This window comes from Rhinopithecus bieti, unplaced genomic scaffold (genome assembly GCF_001698545.2).
Source record: "Rhinopithecus bieti isolate Rb0 unplaced genomic scaffold, ASM169854v2 scaffold_14876, whole genome shotgun sequence".
Lineage (NCBI taxonomy): Eukaryota > Metazoa > Chordata > Mammalia > Primates > Cercopithecidae > Rhinopithecus > Rhinopithecus bieti.
In genome coordinates, this window is record NW_016807955.1 from 43,326 (window position 1) to 66,022 (window position 22,697).

At 37.6% G+C, this 22,697-nt stretch overlaps 2 protein-coding genes across 10 annotated transcripts in view; one reads left to right on the forward strand and one right to left on the reverse strand.

Annotated features, from left to right (window-relative positions):
- The window catches only part of KLHL28 (kelch like family member 28), a 122,902-nt gene that overhangs the window by 20,219 nt on the left and 79,986 nt on the right, over positions 1–22,697 (reverse strand). For 4 of the 9 annotated variants that reach the window (XM_017884182.1, XM_017884185.1, XM_017884186.1 and 1 more), the window contains one exon: positions 1,202–2,100. In XM_017884182.1, coding sequence (XP_017739671.1) covers positions 1,202–2,100 — 899 coding nt within the window. The other 5 variants (XM_017884184.1, XM_017884183.1, XM_017884188.1 and 2 more) reach the window with 5 other exon arrangements.
- TOGARAM1 (TOG array regulator of axonemal microtubules 1) overlaps positions 19,636–22,697 on the forward strand; it is a 118,783-nt gene continuing 115,721 nt past the window's right edge. The window contains 1 exon segment of the mRNA XM_017884180.1: positions 19,636–21,968. Coding sequence (XP_017739669.1) covers positions 19,923–21,968 — 2,046 coding nt within the window. The 5' untranslated portion in view covers positions 19,636–19,922.

Genomic DNA, 22,697 nt, shown 5'->3' on the forward strand with positions numbered 1-22,697 from the left:
CATTGTGATCCACCCGTCTCGGCCTCCCAAAGTGCTGGGATTACAGGCTTGAGCCACCGCGCCCGGCCAATATTTTAAATGTTTTGTAGGGACAGGATCTCGTTATATTGCCAAGGCTTGTCTCAAACTCCTTCCTCAAGTGATCCTCCTGTATAGGCCTCCCAAAGTGCTGGGATTACAGGTATTGCGAGACTTTTTAAAGATGCAGAATTTATCAGTTGCCATTGATGAAACATCAAGTTTCCTAATACTGGAAAGGGAAAAGCAATCTACCAAATTTTGGAAATGGTCAGAAATCCACAGTATTAAAAAATATATATTAAACACAAAAGTTTTCATGAAGCCATTCTATCTAAGAAAAAGCAAAAATAACTTCAAGCTATATTTTCAATGTATAAAAGTTACTAGTATAATGCACCAAATTAAGGCGAACTATCACCATGGGCCAAATTTAGCCCACTAGCTATTTTTATAAATAAAGTTTTACTGGAACACATCCATGTTCATTCATTTATGTATTATCTATGGCTGCTCTCACACTACAATGGCAGAGTTAAGTAGATGCCACAAAGATTACATGGCTCACAAAGTCTAAAATATTTACTGTTTGGTCCTTTATAGAAAAAGTCTGAGAATTCCTAATCTAAGTTATTGGGGGGGGAAAAAAACATACTTCTTAATTCTGTCTTCTAAAAAATACTTACACTGAAGAAAACAAATTGCACTCAAAGTACATAATTTATATCAGTATCCTGTTTTTTCTCATTTCTTTGGTAGCACTTCTAATGAACTGTTTTCATTCAAACCCATTCCTGTCACCAGTTCCCTCACCACAGGTTCCTAGTTCTCTTCTTTGGTATCTTCTGATATAATTGATAATAATAATAAGTCTCTTCTGATGTGGTCTGACTCAAAGATGTAAATGGTTCCAGAAAAAAAAAAAAAAGACATAAAATGGAATAAAAGTTTGTGAGTAACCAGGTAGATAGTGTGTGCCTTGGGGAGGTGGTTAATAATTGAGAGTATTGTAGAGAATGAATGACAATAAAAACAATCATGTAAGTATTTTAGGAAGAAGAAAAAAAAACTAAAAGGAGGAAAGAAAAGTAAAAATGAAAATCAAACTATTTCTAAACTATAGAAAATCTGCACATTTAAAAAGCATAAAAGCATCATTCATTTAGGAAAGCCTTCTATTTACCTATCCAAACAGGCAAAGAGTCCAGATTTCCCTCCTACTGCACAAAGTACTTTGGGAGCACAGCGAGGTCGTGTCATCAAGACTGTCTGATGAGAGAGTCTATGTTCAGGCATAAAGTGGTACTTTAGGGCTTCATTCAAAAGATGTTTACAAGTACGATCATCACGAATAAGATGATTTGCTTCATATAGTCTAGTGAGAAACTTAACGCTTAACAATGGTAATCGTACACTGTTTAGTAACTGTGCTAAGTATTTCTGGCGTTCTTGTACATCATACTTGATCCAAGACTCTAATGCATAAAAAACAGTCTCTTCGGTAGCTACATTCAAACAGTCATTGGAAACAATTTCATCCAAGTCAGCATGTGTAAGCTCAAAAAACTCTTCAGTCTGGCAAACAGCTTCAAAATTCTGGCATATGTATTTAGTGGCTGCCAAATAAAGGTCATGGCAACCATACGTTTCTGCAAAACGAGAAATTCCAATACAATTACCAGGATCAAGTTGGCTTTCCAGAAATGCACAACATTCTTTCAGGACAAGTTTTATCTGGAGTAGGTTTGCTGCTGGCAGGAGAGATTCAACTGTGTCCTGAGATATAAAAACAGTCCCTGTATAGGCATATTCCACAATGGCCTGGAGAGCAGTTTCATCAATGCATTGAAACTCAACCTCACTGTTCTCTTTTTCAGAAAGGTTTCCAGTGAACATAGCTTTGAAATACGGGCTGACGCTAGCAAGTACCACTTTGTGAGCATGAATTTTAACATCACCTACTCGAAGAATGATATCACAGAGTTCGTGATGTTGGCGAAGAAGATTCAAGCCCTGCAGAAGTTGTTCAGAATGCAAGTGGGTTAAGTTAGCAAGCATGTAGGTCGGGGATGTGTGGTCCATCTACAGAAAAATAGAAAAGCATAGACAGTTATTTCAAAGTAATCTTGTCAATAATACTGCTTTTCAAATAGTACAGAATAATCAGATTTGTAATTTATTTGCCTGTTCATTGGTTTTTAAATACTTCAGAGTAAATACTAGAACTAGAGGCTTTCAGAGTTAGAAGGGATTTAACAATCATATAATTCAACGTATTTATTATAGATATTAGGAAATGGAAGCCCAAAAGTTACATGAGATGCCCTAAACCATAAAATCTCTGACAATGGACTTTTGGATCAAAACTCTACCAACTTTTCATTTTGTTTCCCTTGCATTAAATTCAAGTCTGAGCTATCACTGAAATAAAATGAAAATATGAGGGGAAAAACTTGCTTAAAGTAAAATTATATGTAGAACAAACAACCCTATTTGCCAACCAACAGATGCTTTAATTGGACAGAAATTTCATATTAACACACTTTACCCAAAATTCCAATAATTGCTTTGATAGAGGGTACTGAATTTAATGAAGGTACTATTACTACCCATTAATTTAATTAATTACGAACAGAATCCAAAGTTTCATAACGAGGGCAATAAGGCTCACTTACTGATCTATATATACCATACCCACTCAACTTTTTTTTTTTTTTTTTTTTTTTAGACGAAATCTCACTCTGTCGCCCAGGCTAGAGTCCAGGGGCATGATCTTGGCTTACTGCAACCTCTGCCTCCCAGGTTCAAGCAATTCTCCTGCCTCAGCCTCCCAAGTGGCTGGGATTACATGCACCTGCTAACACGCCTGGCTAATTTTTATATTTTTAGTAGAGATGAGGTTTCACCATGTTGGCTAGGCTGGTCTCAAACTCCCAACCTCAAGTGATCCACCTGCCTCAGCTTCTCAAAGTGCTGAGATTACAGGTATGAGCCACCGCACCTGGCCTCAACTCTTGATCATTAATTCAGATCATGCCCACTCAATCTACTTGCCACTTTGTGCTTCTGGAAGATGAAAAGAATAAAATAGCAGGGAAGAAAAAGGATGAGAAAGAAAAGAAAGTGGACAGACAATAAAGACTATGGTAGGCAGAATAATGGCTCCCCAAATGACATTCACATCCCTATCCTTGGAACTTGTGAAAATTACTTTATATGGCAAAAAGGGACTCTGTAAAGGATTAAAAATTTTGAGATGGGGAGATGATACTGGATTATCTAAGTAGGTCCAAAATGCAATCAACATGTACCTTTTAAGAAGGCAGAAGGAGACGTGACACAGACAGAAGAGGAGGTCATGTGACTAAAGAGGCAGCGACTGGAGTGCTGCAGTCACCAACCAAGGAATGCTGGCAGTCACCAGAAGCTAGAAGAGGCAAGAACAGATTCTCCCGTAGAACTTCTGGGAGGAGCATGGTCCTGCCACCTTAATTTTAGCCCACTGACACTAATTTCAGACTTCTGGCTTCCAAAACTGTGAGAGAATACATTTCTTTTGTTTTAAGCAACTGAGTTTGTGTAATTTGTTACAGCAACCTTAAGAATTAATACATGAATATTTCAGAATGGACTGTAGCAGTTGCTTAGATGAGACAAAAGGAATACAGGACATGTATATAATATAAGCTATTTCCTTCCTGTCTCATTCACATTTTAGTCACAAGTTATGGCAATAACAAAAAAGTACATTTGGTTTCCATCTTAAAACCATCAATTCCATCAATTAAAACATTTTGAACACTATTGAGAGAGTAAAGAACTTCATTCTTATACATTTTTAAGTGGAAAAAATCAACTCTTGAAATTTTTATCTTCGTCAAGTACGTAGTTGTTTCATACTTATTTCACACTGAATTTTAAGTCAGTTAATAAATTATGTTAATATGGCCACTTTACAGCTGATAACAGCCTCTACTGCTGATCTCTGCAAATAATCTCACACCTATCTACCAGAAAAATTCTCAAATGTTATTGCAGTCATGGTATAAACAAGTCCCAAGAAGCTTCTGGGTCTTCCAGTAGATACTCTTTTTCCAGAACATAATACATACTAGTAAGAAGATGGCAATCAGAAGGCATAAGTTTAGATCTGTACACCTTCTGTTAGTTACTCCAGTGTTCACGTTTTTAACCTATGTAACTTCTTTTAGCCTCAGTTTTATGAAAAAGTTAAAATCTAGACTTAGAAGTGAGGAATGAATAACAGGAAAGGCAAGTCAATAGAAAAAACAGGTAATGGGGTTAAGAAAGCAGTCCTTGTTAACTTTACCTTCTCAATCTTTGTTTTCCTTATTTGCAGAATGAGATCAAAATAATACCTGTACTTTATTATTCAGGTATTAATGTAGCTGAGGTTTTTGAGGATCAAATCAGACAATGTACATAAAAACATGATAAAGTATAAGAATAAGTGATATTGTACTACAGTAGTACTATGGTAGTAGTGAGACAATAGAGATAAAGCAGTATCAGTGAAGAACACAGACTTTGGAAATATAAGGTAATGAGTTTTAGTCCCATCTGGATCTTGAATTGTATTATTAGGGGGAATAATAGGTACCAGCCTTTCTTAATCTAAGTACTAACTGTTTGATTCATAAAATAAGAATACCCCACTTATCTCAGAAGTTTAACTGAAAGTGATTCTCTAAATTATAAAGTTCTGCACAATATACAGCTTGAGGTGTTAAGAATATAGTATTTACGCTTCACTGTACTAAACTGCCGCTTCCCAATATCCCCACTTTCACTAATTCCCATTCTTTCCCACAACGACCTTTTACTCTTATGATGCTCATGTAATGACTATAGCTCTATATAAAACTTGCTATCTCCCAAATATTTTCTTACCACACGCTAGATTTTGTCTATAACCTTTCTCTTCTCATCTTCCTTTCCTCCAATTCAAATTCTCAAAACTGAAGATCAAAAATTAACTTTACCTGGATGTCTATAAGCATTTATTTACTATATTCCTTTTATTTACTAATTTACTATATTCCATTTATTTACTAATTCCTGCAATTAATTCAATTATATGAGTTGCTCTGTAAAACATACTCCCTTCAACTCTCATTTTCTGATTTAACAAGGAGAACGGTAGACTAAAAAGTGAAGGATGAACAACAGAAAAGGAAAATGTATGGGAAAATAAGAGAAGGGATTGAAAAGGAGACCTAGTCACTTTGTAAATTCATCTCTCTCAGAGTAAACAATTATGTTTTAAGATATTTAAAAGAGCCTGAAAATGAGATTCTTGGATCATTACCAATGCCACAGGACTGAAGACTATTTTCAAAAATAAGACAGTAAATTCTATAATATAGTAAGATTTCTGTTAATTTCAGATAACATTCTAAAATAAATTATTAAAGATTTGACTTGTGAATACCAATAAGAAGATGTAGAGATCTTTAGGATTAGGACGTATGAGCTAAAAATAATAAGACATGTTACAGACTAGGTTTGTTTCTTTTTAAAAATGTATTCAGAAGACTTGTAGATCAGAAAAGTAAACTTGATAACTAGATATTAGTAAATAATTTTATAATGCCCTTCATGATTTTTCAAAGAACAAAACTAAAAATATATAAGCTAGTTCAGTTAGCTAAATTAGCAACTGGTGGAACAAATACCCCCCATTAAGTATACCACTTAATGGAATGAGGCCTAGAGGGATATTCCTAGTGGTATTCTATAAGGCCAAGATGAAGATACATAAGTCCTGAACTTTGAAGATGACCTGAAGCTGCAAAGAACAGCAAAAGCATTGACTAACACAATAAGGATCCCGAAAGACCTGATATCTAACAAGAAGAAATTTAAAAGGGATCAACGTAAAAATTCTATAGCGGATTCCAAACCAACTACCCAAAGTATAGAATAAGAGAGAAAACACGCATCTGTAGGACGTGTTTAACAGGTTTAGGGATTTTAATTGCAGTACTATTTTAACACCATAAACTTACGTGGGTTTAAGCTGCATTAACAGAACTATAATAGACAGAAATACAGAGGAGAAATTTTTGCTTCGCTCTGCAAATGTCAGTCCATATCTGTAGTACAGATTTTGGGTATCATCCTTTGAAAGGGATCTAAACAAACTGTAACACCTGATGAAGAGAAGAAATTCAAATCATGTCTTACAGGTAATGGAACTGAGGTACTGAGTCTGGGAAAAAAGGAGGTCTGAGTCATCACACGAAAAACCAAGGAATGAAAGTTAACAACAACAGGAATAACAATTATAATATAGGGTTGTTCTGAGGATTAAATGAGTTTATACATAAAAAGGGCTCAGAATAGTACCTATCACTTAGTAGGCTCCTAATAAATATGAGTTATTACTAGTAAATTTTTTGATTTGTCCCTTGAGAGGTATTCAACTTTCTATGTTGCACTACCTCTCAGTATTAGATAAGAAATCCACTCTGTCTTCTCTGATACCCTGGGCAACCACAAGTATCGCAGAATTGTTGATTCTCAAATTAACGTTATGAATTATTGACTAGATTCATTTTTAATATAAGTAAGAATCACATAGTGATAGATCCTATATTGCTAACCTAATTTTTGTGTACCCAATTCAAAACTGGTAAATTACCATCAACATATGACATGCATGCATGACACAATATAGGTCTGTAAATACACATATACATATATGTACACACACAACACATGAATATACACACACGCATATATTTGTATGATACGCAGTATGGTTTTAAGAGACTGGGCTTTCGTATCAGGCTTCCCAGGTTACAGTACAATGGTATGTATTGTTTAACAGCTATGTGACCTTGGGAAACTCAGTGAAAAGTCTCAGTTTTCCCATTTGTAAAAAAGCAGACAAAACTGTATAAAAAGTAGTTGTAAATATGCCTTTCTATGTGCTGGTACGTAAGCACTCAATAATTGGTAGATGTGATTTATTTTTATTGTTCATCAACCTTAAAAAAGCTTGGTTATTACCAACTATGTCCATGAAACGCCTTTCCTTCCATGCATACCAAAAAAGGAAGGAAGTTTGCTTACTGTCCAGGGAACAAATACCTATCAAAGCCAGGCCAAAGCCTCATTAATTCTATCAGTAAAGAGACATATAAGCCATTTTAAAATTTAGATGGCTTATTATATTTAGATAGTTTATTACTTAGAGAGTGAATAGAAGATTAGCCAAAGAGTAAACTGCCTGGATCCTTGTCCTGCACATCAAAAATGGTAACACAAAAAAGGGGCTGGCCCAATGTAAACTACGGCTAAGCAGTTTTCTATTCTGTAGCTCTATTTTAAGGGTGTGGGGTGGGGTCAAAAGTCTAATACCTAATCACAACCAGGGAAGTGAAGAGAAACTGTCTCATGACACACTTCTAGGGGAAATAGAGAGGTGACCTCATAGCAGCTCCTTAGAGGCCTCTCACCCTCTCATATTCCAGGAGAATCATAAGGTGTGTCAAGCCACAGATAAGCTGCAGTCCTGAGGTCCAAGTCTTTGCCTATATGGATACATGCAAGGTTACCAGAGTACCACGACAAAGTTGTTCCCCTACACTTATGCCCCTATTTCTTTATCTCACTTTTCTAGATCTATGTTGTTAAAACCTTTTAAATAATTTCTGACCATTCCAACTAGTGAGTAAAACATTCTATTCATTTGAATCAGCAATGGTTCATTTTACTTCATAATAACATAAATTATCAAAGTGTTTAAAATGGGCCAAAGAAAAGGCACTGATAAAGGTAACTTCATAAAAAAAAGCCTATGCATATGTTTATAATTGTATTAGATGCAAATGACATACTTTCATTCCTTGTAAGAAGTACTGAGAATAAAGTTTAATTTTAAAAATGATAGTTTTAATGCTTAATCAAAACAATGTCAACTAGTAACTTCAACAAGGCAAGGTAAAAATAGGGAACAACTTAAAGTGAATTACACTAGCAGTTTGCCATAACATAATTCTTTTGCTTTGTTTTGTTTTTGTTTTTAAGACAAGGTCTCATTCTTGTTGTCTAGGCTGGGGTGCGGGGGCAAGATCTTAGCTTACTCACTGCAGCCTTGACCTCCTGGGCTCAGGTGATTGTCCCACTTCAGCCTCCCAAGTAGTTGGGACTACAGGCACACACCACCACACCTGGCTAGTTTTTGCATTTTTTTGTAGAGAAGGAGTTTCACCATGTTGCCTGGGCTAGTCTTGAACTCCTGGACTCAAACGATCACCCATCCTGGCCTCCTAAAGTACTGGGATTATAGGTGTGAGACACTGAGCCTGGCCAAATTAATTCTTAAAATTTTTAATTTGGCCCATTTCCTCTCTCAAAAAATATGACTTTAGAAAATGTGCAGAACTCTAACATTTTCAAATACAGAGTTTTAAAACAGTGATTTTCAAAATATGATCCTCGTACCAAGAGCATTAGCAACATTTGGGAACCTGCTAGAAATGTAAATTCTTGAGCCCCATCACAGTTGTAAGCAATCAGAAACTACATGGGTCACTGGGGTTGCAGGAAATGGACAAACTGTGTTTTAAGTCCTCCAGGTTATTCTTAGGCAAAAGTTCCAGAAGCAGTTAAAATATTTATAGCTCAAGTTTAACAGCTTAAAAATCACTGAAAATTATTTCTAAGAAATATTTAAAATAATTTTTTTTTTAGAGACAGGGTCTCACTATGTTGCCCAGGCTGGAGTGCAATGGATATTCAGAGGCATGATCATGGCGCAATACAGCCTCAAACTCCTAGGCTCAAGTGATCCACCTGCCTCAGCCTCATCAGTAGCTGGGACTACACCACTGTGTTTGACTCAAAAACTATAATGCCTTGAAAATTATAAATGACAACTGTAACTATATTTGGTTCTCAGCTATCTACCCATAAATGGCTAAAAAACTAATTCAAAGAAGCAACACTTTCCAATCTTCAAAGCCCCACATTTGTCAAACAGTTTTACACTGGCAGTTTCATTTACCTCAGTAACCACTTTGCGTAAAAGGAAGTGTATGTACCATAAAAAACAGGAAAGAACAGTGAGTAAAAGCATTAATTTTAGAGTTGGAGACACTTGGATTTAAGTCTACATTTTGCTACTTAATAGCTGGGCTATTTGATACTTGGGCAAACTACTTATTCTTAGCTTAAACATTCTTATTTGTAAAATTTGTTGTGGATTAATAGGATTAAATGAGAAGTATGTAAGGAAAAATAGATCAATGGAGAGCAGAAAATATAAAAGTAGATCATTTAGATATGCAGGTTTAGTATATGATAAAAGTGGCATCTCAGCAAGGGAAAACAGAAACGTTTAAATGTGTTGAGATAACAATGGCCATATGGAAACAGGTAAAACTAGATTTCTGCTACATACCTACACCAGCAGGATAAATTCCAAATGAATCAGAGGTATACATATGAAAAATGTAATTATAAGCCGGGCGTGGTGGCTCAAGCCTGTAATCCCAGCACTTTGGGAGGCCGAGACGGGCGGATCACGAGGTCAGGAGATCGAGACCATCCTGGCTAACATGGTGAAACCCCGTCTCTACTAAAAAATACAAAAAACTAGCTGGGCGAGGTGGCGGGCGCCTGCAGTCCCAGCTACTCGAGAGGCTGAGGCAGGAGAATGGCGTAAACCCCGGAGGCAGAGCTTGCAGTGAGCTGAGATCCGGCCACTGCACTCCAGCCTGGGCGACAGAGCGAGACGCCGTCTCAAAAAAAAAAAGAAAAAAAAAAAGAAAATGTAATTATATAAATATTAGAATGAAATGGGGATGAAAACATGTTGAAATTTAGTCCCCCATGCGGCAGTATTGAGAGGAAGGGCTTTTAAGAAGTGATTGGCAGAGTCCTTATGAATGGATTGATCCACTTACGGATTAACAAATTAATGTGTTAGCAAATTAAAGGGGATTTATCACAGGAGTGGGACCAGTGGCTTTATAAGAAGAAGAGAGAGAGCTAAGCTAGCACACTCACAGCCCCCTCACCATGTGAGGCCCTGTGCTGCCTTGGGACTCTGCAGAGTTCCTACCAGCAGGAAGGCTCCCACCAGATGCAGCCCCAAGAAAGCTCGCACCAGGTGTGGCCCCCTTGACCTTGGACTTCTCAGCCTCCATAACTGTAAGAAATAAATTCCTTATATTTATAAATTACCCAGTTTCAGATATTCTGTTACAAGTAACAGAAAACAAACTAAGACAACCTGAGATTAGGGAACAGTTTCCTAACTTTGAAACAAAATCCAGAAGACATCAGTGAAAAAATAGGTAAAACTGACTACATTTTAAAACTTGGAATAAAGAAATCATAAGTAAAATATAAATGAGACTGGGAAAATATTTGTAGCATATATAAAATTTTATCAGTAATTATAAAATATTTCTAAAATTCTCTAGCCCTATAGGAAAATTGGTTAAAGAAATGAACAGATGTTTGTTAAAATATAAATGGTTTTAACCATACAAAAATTGCTCAACTTCACTTAAAATCAAATAAATTAATACATAGAGTTAACAATTTTCTCTTGACAGCATACTCTGTTGGTGAGGATGTGAGAAACAGGAAATCTCACTGATTGCTGTGTGAATAGAAAATGATACAAAACCGGCCGGGCACGGTGGCTCAAGCCTGTAATCCCAGCATTTTGGGAGGCCGAGACGGGTGGATCACGAGGTCAGGAGATCGAGACCATCCTGGCTAACATGGTGAAATCCCGTCTCTACTAAAAAATACATAAAACTAGCCGGGCGAGGTGGCGGTCGCCTGTAGTCCCAGCTACTCGGGAGGCTGCGGCAGGAGAATGGCGTAAACCTGGCAGGCAGAGTTGCAGTGAGCTGAGATCCGGCCACAGCGCTCCAGCGTGGGCGACAGAGCCAGACTCTCCGTCTCAAAAAAAAAAAAAAAAAAAGAAAATGATACAAAACCTCTGGAGGTAAATCTGTCAAAATCTAGCAAAATTACATTTGGATTTATCCTTTGACCCAACAACCCTACTTCTAAGAATCTATCCAAAAATTACAATGGCAAAAATGTATAAAGACACATTCATAAGGCTAATAATAATTGCAGGTCCATTTATAAAAACAAAAGAATATACTCATGTTTCTTATTCCTCATATTTGAGAGACCAAAAGGCAACTGACCAAGAATTTTAAAACAACTCTCATGTCCAGCAACGAAAGAATGGTTGTGAAAACTATAGAGCATCCACACAATGGAGTACTACACAGCAATGAAAAGGAACAGGGAATCTCTGTATGGAATACTCCGCAGTGATCTCCCTGATCTAAGCAAAGTGTGTTTAGTGTGTCACCATTTATCTATGAAAGGGAAGATTACTTGCTGGGCGCGGTGGCTCAAGCCTGTAATCCCAGCACTTTGGGAGGCCGAGACGGGCAGATCACGAGGTCAGGAGATCGAGACCATCCTGGCTAACATGGTGAAACCCCGTCTCTACTAAAACTACAAAAAACTAGCCGGGCGAGGTGGCGGGCGCCTGTAGTCCCAGCTACTTGGGAGGCTGAGGCAGGAGAATGGCGTAAACCCAGGGGCAGAGCTTGCAGTGAGCTGAGATCTGGCCACTGCAGTCCAGCCTGGGCCACAGAGCAAGACTCCGTCTCAAAAAAAAAAAAAAAAAAAAAGAAAGGGAAGATTACAAATATACCTAATCATTTCTATTAAAAAAAGGAAATATTATACAATATGTACTTTTAAAGGTTACCTACAAGAGGAGGTATGGAATAAACTACAGAAGATAGAGATAGAAGGTAGACATCTTTGAATATACTCTGTTTTATAGATTTGATTGTGGAATCAGAAAAGTATTTTACGTAATTATAAAGCACAATTAAATCTTAAAAACATGATCCATAAGAGATTTGAAAATACAAAGGAAGAAAATATGTACCTAGATAGTGGCTTTACCATACCATTCCAAATAACTTTAAAACAGTAATCTGATAGTCTCTATTGCGATATGCCCTAAAATATACATCTTACGCTGTTTTCAGTAATTGCATTGTTGATGAGGACACCGTTTATTTGTATTGTGACACTGTTAATGTGTGCATTGTGCTATAAAGCAAATGAGTAATGATATAATATTCTATCAACCCTAGGGTCACTGTGATCTAGGATTCTTGGTATGGGAAAAAGAAGATAAAGATATAACACTAAGATGTTAATTATGAGCCTCACAGTCTGTATTTGAATAAAAAGTATCAGAATAAATATATGTATATAAATAACAGTAAATAGTCATAATACATAATTTCTATATAATTTATAATATATGTATATGCATGTAATTTAAGTAATTCAGATTATATGGTATATTGAAGTCATGATATATAATATATAACATGTAACTATATAAATGAATATTATTAATATATGATATGATAACATGTTTCATAATACCTCATTATTAGCTGAAGCTGCTATATTAAGAGTAGTGAATATATAAACGAAAATATTATTAAAATACATGTGGAGCCCTATACCATACATATTGAAATCTATTGCTACACGTTAAGGACAAACTATGATGTCCTAATATTCAAGGAAATATATATAATTCGATGTATATATGTAATATAAGTACTTAGTACTTTTAAATTTTATAGTACGATATAAATAGAATATATACGTAATACTAAGGAAATATATGTAATATTATTTTAAGGAAAAAAATAAATTATATTTCCTAGCTCTGTCTATTGAAAAGGTCTAGAAACTGACCATCCCAGTAGCAAAGAACATTTCCAGCGTTCAGATGTAGTCCTTAAATACCACTTCCCTCAAAGAGCACAGAACTCCTCGGGCAAATAGCTGATATCATGTCTGGGGCAGAAGATGTCAAGACAAATTTGGAATCTAAATCCTAGGTAGTGTAATCCTAGCACTTTGGGAGGCTAAGGTGGGAGGATAGCTTGAGCCCAGGAATTTGAGACCAGCCTGGGCAATACGGTGAAACTCCGTCTCTACAAAGAAAAAGAACGAACAAAAAAATTAGCTGGGTGTGATGGCACACACCTGTAGTCTCAGCTACTTGGGGGGCTGAGCTAGGAGAACTGCTTGTGCCCAGGAGGTCGAGGCTGCAGTGCGCAGTGATCACACAACCGCACTCCAGCCTGGGAGACAGAGTGAGGCCCTGTCTCAAAATAAATAAATAAATAAATCCTAGGTAGCAAGAAAGCTATCAAATACTACAAGAGTCGTATAAAAAATATTCAGGGGCCAAAATGAATAGGCTTTCACTAGTTAAAGACAGGACAAACTGATCATCAATAACAATAACTGCAATTGATTAACAGATATCAGATATGTTAAATGCATGAGTTAATAATGATACTTAAAAAAAGTCCTAATGGTTACCACTGGAGGATGCTAATGTACCAACTCATTATTTGAAACCTAGTAAACAAAGAGAAAGAATCAAACATTTATTATGTCTTTCCTACGCTAACTGTACTATACTGGGTTTTGAAATAGATGAGTTTGTACGTTTTTGTTTTTTAAGAGATAGGGTCTAACTACCTTGTCCGGACTAGTCTCGACCTCCTGGTCTTAAGCGATCCTCCCACTTTGGCCTCCCAAAGTGCTGGGGTTACAGGCCTGAGCCACTACACCTGGCCAAATTTCTCTTTTTAAAAGTATCCCTGTTAATAAAGAAGGAATAATGGAATATTACCATTTTGCATCTTTAATAAATATTAGGCATTGATTGTGAAGGGCTGTTTATATCACAAAAAGAGAGACAGCTAGATAATTGGACCTTCTGATGTTTCAAACATAACACCCATGAGTATTCTCACGTCCCACCCCCAACACACACCAAAGTCAAGCCAATTAAACTACAGTCAATTCTCTAGCTCCAACTATTAATTTACACAAAATATAGAAAATAGAAAAATCATGTTAAACAATACCAGAAAGATGCAATTAGCAAAAACATACTGACTGTGAAAAATGTTGTAAAATAAACTGAATTCTTCAACAAATAAACTGCAAGAAATAAAGAGAATGCACCTATAAATTTAAAAGACATATCAAATACAACCTGTGAACCATACACTTGTGTGTGCACCCACATATTTAGAAAACAGCTGGAAATTTACACACTGACTGGATTATTAATATATTAATTAGTCACTGCTATTTTTTGTTGCTAAATAGTGGTATTGCGGTTGTGTTTTTAAGAGCTTTCTTCTTTTACAAATACATACTGAAATTGGTGTACAATGGTGCGATCACAGCTAACTGTAACCTTGAATTTCCTGGGCTCAAGGGATTCTCCCTCCTCAGCCTCCTGAGTAGCTAGAACTACAAGTGCATGCTACCATGCCTGGTTAATATTTTTTATTTTTATTTTTTGTAGAGATGGGATCTCACTATGTTGTTCAGGCTGGTCTTGAACTTTTGGCCTCAAGCAATCCTCCTGCCTTGGCCTCCCAAAGAGCCGCGATTACAGGTGTGAGCCCCCATAATCAGCTGTATTGAAATATTTGTAGATGAAATAACATGTTGTTAGGATGTGCTGCAAAATAATAGGGGATGAGGGAATGGAAGGGGATATAGATGTCATCATGAGTTGATAACTACTGAAGACGCGTGATAGGTAAATAGATATTCATCATATTATTCTGCTTTTACATGTTTTTGAAATTTTGCACAGTAAGAGAGTTTTTTCTTAAACAACAGAAACATAAGGCACTGAATTTTGAATAAGACTTACAGTTTTAGAATCCTAAGTTCAGAGAGGTTAAATGAATTAGCAAGATGCATAATTAGTAAAAAACATTACTGGGACTAGAATGTTTTCTTAATCTTAGAACAATGCTCTCTACACAGTACATTCAAAAAATTAAATGCCAAACAATGTTGAGCTGCTTAAAATATTTACCGAATCAATTTATAATTGTTATCACTTCTCATAAAATGAAATTATTCTACAAAAGAGCATCTAGAATACCTTTGACTGTCATATGTACCAGTTGATGTTCTAAGCTTTTTACATGTATTAATTCCTTTCATCCTCAGAGCAACAATATAATAGGTACTGTTATTATTACTACCATTTTACAGATAAAGAAATTTGAGGCACAGAGAAATTAAGTCCAAGGCAAGATTTAAACCTTGGCACTCTGTCTACATAATTCTTAAATATTCTATTACACTAACTCATTTATCAAATAAGCTCAGAATTTCTTAATTGTATTAAAATTTTAACTCAAGAAATTAAAAATGTTCAGAACAGAAATCCAAAGAGGATAGATCATTCATATAAAATCTTTAAAAAAAATACACATATTAGATACAAAATACATCAGGGCTTTAAAATGAAATAAAGAAGGATCCATGGAACAATCATTGCCTTCTGGTATTTGTCTAAAAGCAGATTTGGTATAGCAGGTTTCTCCATATCCCTGCCATAGTTTTGTTTTCTTTCTTTCTTTCTTTCTTTCTTTCTTTCTTTCTTTCTTAACGATAAAACAAACACTTAATAGTATTCTGAATCTTGGTAACTGCATTAGTCAATATCGAATAAAAAGTATCTATTTGAAATTAAAATAAAATCAAACTTTCCATAGTCTATAGTAACTTAACTTTAGCCTCTGAAACCAAGTTAATAAAGGTCAAGTTGTGAGTTTAGTCCCTATCTACTTAATTGACACCTAAGCCACAAAACAGTGGTGCTGAAATCAGTTGGGAGGCAATTATCTGCCACCATATAAATATAGATCACACCCAGAGTAAATAAATGGTGAAGAGAAATCAAGATTACTACAAAAAAAAAAAATTCAAAGAGACAGTTTTCTTTAAAAGGAGAAAATAACCGATTTATGAAATTAGGAGAATATTTTATCACATCTGCTCTTTTCTTAAATTTCTTTCCCACAGTTCAACTTTCCTCATAGGATAATTCAACTAATAATGGTATATAATTTTATCAGTGAGCCTATGGAACAACTTAGGATATTTTCCTTTTATCTGAGATTTGACTTTTATTATTACTTGACAAACAAAAGTAAAATCAGAAGCCTGTCAGAACTCTTACTGGATGTGGTAATGACTTTAGGAACTTGCTTTCTTCTGTGTTATTTCTGAATCCATGTTATGACAGGCGTCTAAGTTACATAATTAATCCCTGTCCACTGAAAAACTCTTTGCAACAGACGTGAAATTCTGTTAACTTATACATAGTAACTAATATGCAACACAAGTTGGATTTTTCTTTAAAATTACAGTTTTGACTGAAGACAGAAATATGTAATGGCTTTGGAAGATACACCTAAGTAGATGAAAATATATCACTCATATATATCAAGAAAACTGATTCAATGCTGTATAAAATAAGCTCATAATTTCTTAACTTATTAAAGTGTTACCTCAAACAAGAAACTAAAAGATTTTGGACAGAAATCCAAAAGGATAGATTAAAATACATATAATCTTCAACCAAATAAGGATTGAAAGAAAAAATAATAAATTTAAAATATATAATCAAACGATATATAATAAAATATATGAATAATGGAAAAAATCTTAATTTTATCCTAAAGTTTCAACACTGACCTCCACCAAAACCTTCTCCAAGCTCTAAGCAAATGTGAGTTTTACTTTCTTCCTCTATCCAATTACTCTTTTGTGGAAACATCTATAAAATGTTCCACAGTTCAAATGTAGAAGATGTAACCTCAAAAAATTCTTGTGAGGATTAAATGACTTAATATCTACTAAGTACCTAGCATGGTGCCTGGCACATAGCAAATACTCAAAACATGGTGTTATTATACTTGCTTGTAAATATTAATAGCAACTTTCATTTGCATAGCATTTCTTCACAATAACTTCTCAAACTATACAAAATTCTTACTAGTTTACAGAATTCACACTGACGTTCAATATTCCTGGATGTCTGTAAAATTTGAGTAAGAACAGAGAAAAATCATAGTGATTCGCCCAGGGAACTACTGTGTTACCTCTGATTCTGAAAATAAAGGAGGTTTTAGGGCAATTGTGTTTACCCTTAAGTTCAGCTAAAAAAATTTAACATATGTAGCACACACATTCCTATAATTCAATAATTTAACTACACTCTTGAAATTATTGAAATTTTAAACTTGTTTTAGCTGAATTTGCAATTTTCAATGTATCCTTAACCACTTCTTTTTAACCTTCTGAGGCGTACTATTAATAAAACACCTGATAGTGTATTCTACTATTCTAAAAATTGATTATAAATTTGTACTCTCTCTCTATATGATTAAATACGAAAGGCTTTTAAGTCAATATATGAAGAATTCCTAGATTTCCAAAGATTTTTAAAAATATCTGCTTCGTAATAAACAGAATACACACTCAATGAATGAGATTTATGTTCCACAAAATAGTTCTAAAAGATTATCAGTAAGACGTGATGCTGATGAAGACCCTAAATATCCACTACGGAGATTAATGCATCTTCTAAGTCTTCAATCAAAGAGACAAAATATAACAGATATAAAATAAATTGCAATCTGTAATGTATAGTGATTCACAGGGACCTAAAAAAACAGAGTCAAAAGGAAGACTCATCTTGCTTTGTTCCCAGGAAAAGGGCATGATAACTGCTGAAGTATCCACGTCTCTCATTTAAGACTTTCGAAGCTCCTTTTCTGTGATTCCATGATTACCACACAACCTCTAGTTATTAACTTGGCTTCCCAAGTTCTTGGATACAAGAAAGACTGCACTGGATTTTCAACTTGAAAATTCTGATTCAACATAAACTGGCACTGTAATGTGTACATCATTCTCTAGGTTAGTTTGAACTGGGTTCCTCAAGTCTCGGCAATACATGGGTCTACACATTTGAGCTTCTTAGGTTGGGACTATGAGAAACAAAGACACTTTCTCATTGACAACTGCTACAACCATTTCTTGTTTTTTCACCTCCCTGTCTTTAACTTGTCTCTAAAATGAAACATGTTAGCCAAATCTAATTTAGGCAGATTCATTTAAACACGAAAATGGCTTATTAAAACCCAAGTAACAGACTAGAATTTAAACCAAAACATAGGATGTATATTTATACAGCCTCATTTACATTAAGTCTATTCCCCATCCCCATCCCCCAAAAAACAAAACAAAACTGATATTCAAATCGTACTTTAAGGCAAAATTCAGAAATTATTTTTGCGCTTGCATCAGCTGGGAGCATTATTTATAAAGCTGTTTAGCATATGTGACTCAATTATCCCAAGACTTTAAAAAGTATTTAAGAGAAATCCCACCTGGTACAGAGAAGGGTAGGAATACTTGCATTTGAAGTGCATAAATTTGGGTCTTCAAATAATAACTTAGACTTTTCGCACGAGTCATTCAAAAGTAATTGTATTAATACTCCTTCAAAAAAAATCTCTCTTCCACACTCCAAAGCATTCAGGCTCACACTAGACACACCAGCTCTTCCACTGTGTTCGTTTAAGTATCATTTATGATAAGGAGAAAATGCACACAAAATTCTCAGTTCGCCTACAATAAATAAATGTCTACTATTATTCCTAAATCCACAGGGCAGAATTCTCTTAGAACCGTGATGCCAAGAACTTCCACCGCAAGTGAAATTGTCTTCGCAATCTCTGTCTCTAGGAGACTGAAAGGCTGCAGAGATGCTTGAGGATCCTGCAGGGAGGCTAGGGCGGCAGACGGAGGGGGCGGAGGGAAGGGGAGAGTCCCACAGAGGAACTGCATTAGAAGGAAAGACTTTGATAACGTCTAAGGGAGAGGCGGTTAGCTACAGGGGAAAAAACAAAAAACAAAAAACAAAAAACAGACCTATTTCCAGATTATGTACGTTGTAAAGAAAACGCAAAGTGATGAGGGTAAGGAAACGTGGTCAAAAACAAACAAAACAAAACAAAACAAAATTAACCCTCTACGGCCGGAGGGTTAAGAGAAGTCGACAAAAGGAGAAAGGGGAGGAGGGCGGGGGCGAATAAAGGCCCCAAAGACCAGGAATTGAAAAAAAGTACCCGATTTGTGAGCTCGGCCGTGGTCCGGATCTTCTGTCCTGATAAGCAGATGGCAAAAGGAAAGGATCACAGTTACTCAGGGTGGCAGAGAGTAACGCGTTTACAAGGGTAACCAGCCCTGCACAAGAAGATGTCGTCTCTCTTTCCACCTGCTCCGCTCAGTCCTTCGCCTCTTACTCTTGCACCAGTGGCATTCAGGCAAAACACTGCCAAAGTCTGCGCCGCTGGAGGACAGCAAAAGGAAAATACCTGAGTCCCAGTAATCACACGGGAAGCGACAGGATGAGGAGTCGCGGACAACTGGAGCCTGGGCTGGATCCTCACTAGCTCCGGTCAAACCCCAACTCTTACGGGTGGGGCGGGCAACTTCCGCCCAGAGCAAGGAAAGCGTCACATCCGTCTAATGTCTTCACCCCTCCCCCCTTCTCCGCTCTAGCTACGTTTGCAACGTTCTGACTTCCTCTTCCAGGAGCCTTTGGCCTAGTCTCAACACCTGACGTGGACTACATAACCCAGCATTCTTCACGGCAAGTGGATTTCCGGGTCAAGAGGCCCGTGCTGGGTACATCACCATGGAAGCAATCGGCTTGGTCACGTGGTGCCCTTGGTTACGCCCGGTGGCAGCGGTGGGGTCTACGGCTCAGACGGGGGCCATTTTGCCAGAGGCTGCCTCCCGGAGTTGGGGGCGGCCTGGCGGCGGGCTGAAGCTGTTCTTTTTCCTCTTCTGCAGCTTGGGGCTTGGAGAGGATCTGGAAGTCTGGGCTCCATCGAGCCCTTCGGAGACGGCAATGGTTTCTTCCAACCACAGCCACCTGACGACCCTGCATGGCGGCTGCGCCCTCCGCGCTGCTTCTGCTGCCGCCCTTTCCAGTCCTCTCTGCCTATCGGCTCCAGAGCCGCAGTCGTCCTTCCGCCCCAGAGACTGATGGTAGTGGAGTTGGGGGCATTATGAGAGGAGAGAAAAACTACTACTGCCGTGGAGCTGCGGGGGACCACGGTTCCTGCCCCACTACAACTTCGCCTCTGGCCTCGGCCCTCTTGATGCCCTCGGAGGCAGTCTCAAGCAGCTGGTCTGATTCTGGAGGCGGTTTGTCAGGGGGAGATGAAGAGGAGACTCGGCTCCTTCAACTCCTCCGCACCGCGCCGGATCCTTCTGAGGCCTTTCAGGCTTTGCAAGCTGCTTTGCCGCTGCGGGGCGGTCGACTTGGCTTCCCCCGACGCAAGGAAGCTTTGTATCGGGCACTGGGCCGAGTGCTTGTGGAAGGAGGTAGTGATGAGAAGCGGCTCTGCTTGCAACTTCTCTCAGACGTTCTCCGGGGTCAGGGGGAGGCAGGCCAGCTGGAAGAGGCCTTTAGCTTAGCACTTTTGCCTCAACTAGTTGTCTCGTTACGGGAAGAGAATCCAGCGCTGCGGAAAGATGCGCTGCAGATCCTGCATATATGTCTGAAACGTAGTTCTGGAGAGGTGCTGAGAACGCTTATACAACAAGGACTGGAAAGTACCGATGCCCGACTTAGAGCGTCCACAGCACTACTGCTTCCCATCTTGCTTACTACCGAGGACTTGTTGCTTGGTCTGGATCTCACCGAGGTGATAATATCCCTAGCCCGAAAGCTTGGTGATCAGGAGACAGAAGAAGAATCTGAGACAGCTTTCTCCGCACTTCAAGAAATTGGGGAGCGACTTGGCCAAGACAGGTTTCAATCTTATATTTCTCGTCTCCCCTCTGCCCTGAGGAGACACTACAATCGCCGCCTGGAGTCCCAGTTTGGAAGTCAGGTTCCTTATTATTTGGAACTTGAAGCCTCTGGATTTCCTGAAGAACCCCTTCCCTGTGCAGTGACTCTTTCCAACAGCAATCTTAAATTTGGGATTATTCCTCAGGAGCTGCATTCACGATTATTGGATCAGGAAGACTATAAGAACCGAACCCAGGCCGTCGAAGAACTAAAGCAGGTGCTGGGAAAATTTAACCCTAGTTCTACTCCTCATTCTAGTCTTGTTGGCTTCATTAGTTTGCTATATAATTTGTTAGACGATTCTAACTTCAAAGTGGTTCATGGCACACTTCAAGTCCTGCATTTACTGGTTATTCGCCTTGGAGAGCAGGTACAACAGTTCTTGGGACCAGTTATAGCAGCTTCTGTCAAAGTACTGGCAGACAACAAATTGGTGATCAAGCAAGAATACATGAAAATCTTCCTCAAGCTAATGAAGGAAGTACGACCTCAGCAGGTGCTTTGTTTACTCCTGGAACATCTCAAACATAAGCATTCCAGAGTGAGAGAGGAGGTGGTGAACATTTGCATCTGCTCCCTGCTGACCTATCCTAGTGAGGATTTTGACTTGCCCAAACTGTCCTTTGATCTTGCCCCAGCTCTTGTAGATAGCAAACGCAGGGTACGCCAAGCAGCTTTAGAAGCTTTTGCCGTATTGGCATCATCAATGGGCTCAGGTAAAACCAGCATCCTTTTTAAAGCTGTGGATACTGTTGAACTGCAAGATAATGGAGATGGAGTGATGAATGCTGTGCAGGCCAGATTGGCTAGGAAAACCTTACCAAGGCTAACAGAGCAGGGATTTGTGGAATACGCAGTACTGATGCCATCTTCTGCCGGGGGTAGATCAAACCATTTGGCACATGGAGCAGATACGGACTGGCTTTTGGCTGGTAACAGAACTCAGAATGCACACTGTCACTGTGGTGACCGCGTGAGGGATAGCATGCAAATTTATGGATCTTACAGTCCAACTATCTGTACCCGAAGGGTATTAAGTGCAGGAAAAGGAAAAAATAAATTACCGTGGGAAAATGAGCAGCCTGGAATCATGGGAGAAAACCAGACCTCCACTTCCAAGGATGTAGAGCAGGTATGCTTCTCTAATTTTCTTGGGTCGAAAGTGTGAAGAATTTAAATGAATATATGCCTGCGATGACTGAAGGGTGAGTCTGCTTGAGGGAAACATGTTATGCTTTGTTCTAAATCAATTTTAAATCCACTGAATGTTGATGTGGGTACTCATTATAATGGTACAGATCACAAAGGACCATTTAATAGGCTTCCTGCTTGATAGATTTAATTAAATTTGAGACACGTGATATAGACAATACCTAGATTCAGTTTGAGTTTGTTACTGTGACATGTCAGTTTATCTAATCATACAACAAACATTGAATACCTAGTAGGTGCCAGATAGAGCTAAATTCTGGGAATGAAGATGAGGCCAGTTTCACACAGTATAGGAAAAAGGTCAGACCTAGGAATTAGCAATTAACAAATTCGCTAAGTGCTGAAGTAGAAATATAAAGAGTCCTGCAGGAATACTGAAGATAGAAAAAATAATTCCACTAGAAAAGTAAAAAAAAAAAAAAAAAAAAAAGCATCCACAGAAGATACGATATTTGAACTGAGATTTTACCCCCAAAGCTTTTATTTAAAAAATTCCAAAACTATAGGTAAGAGTACAATGAATACCTATATACTTCATCTATATTTACCAGTTGTAACATCTTGACATATTTCCTCCATATTTGCTGAACCTTTGAAAGTAAATTGTGGATATCTTGAGATTTCACTCCTAAATATCTCAGCATATATC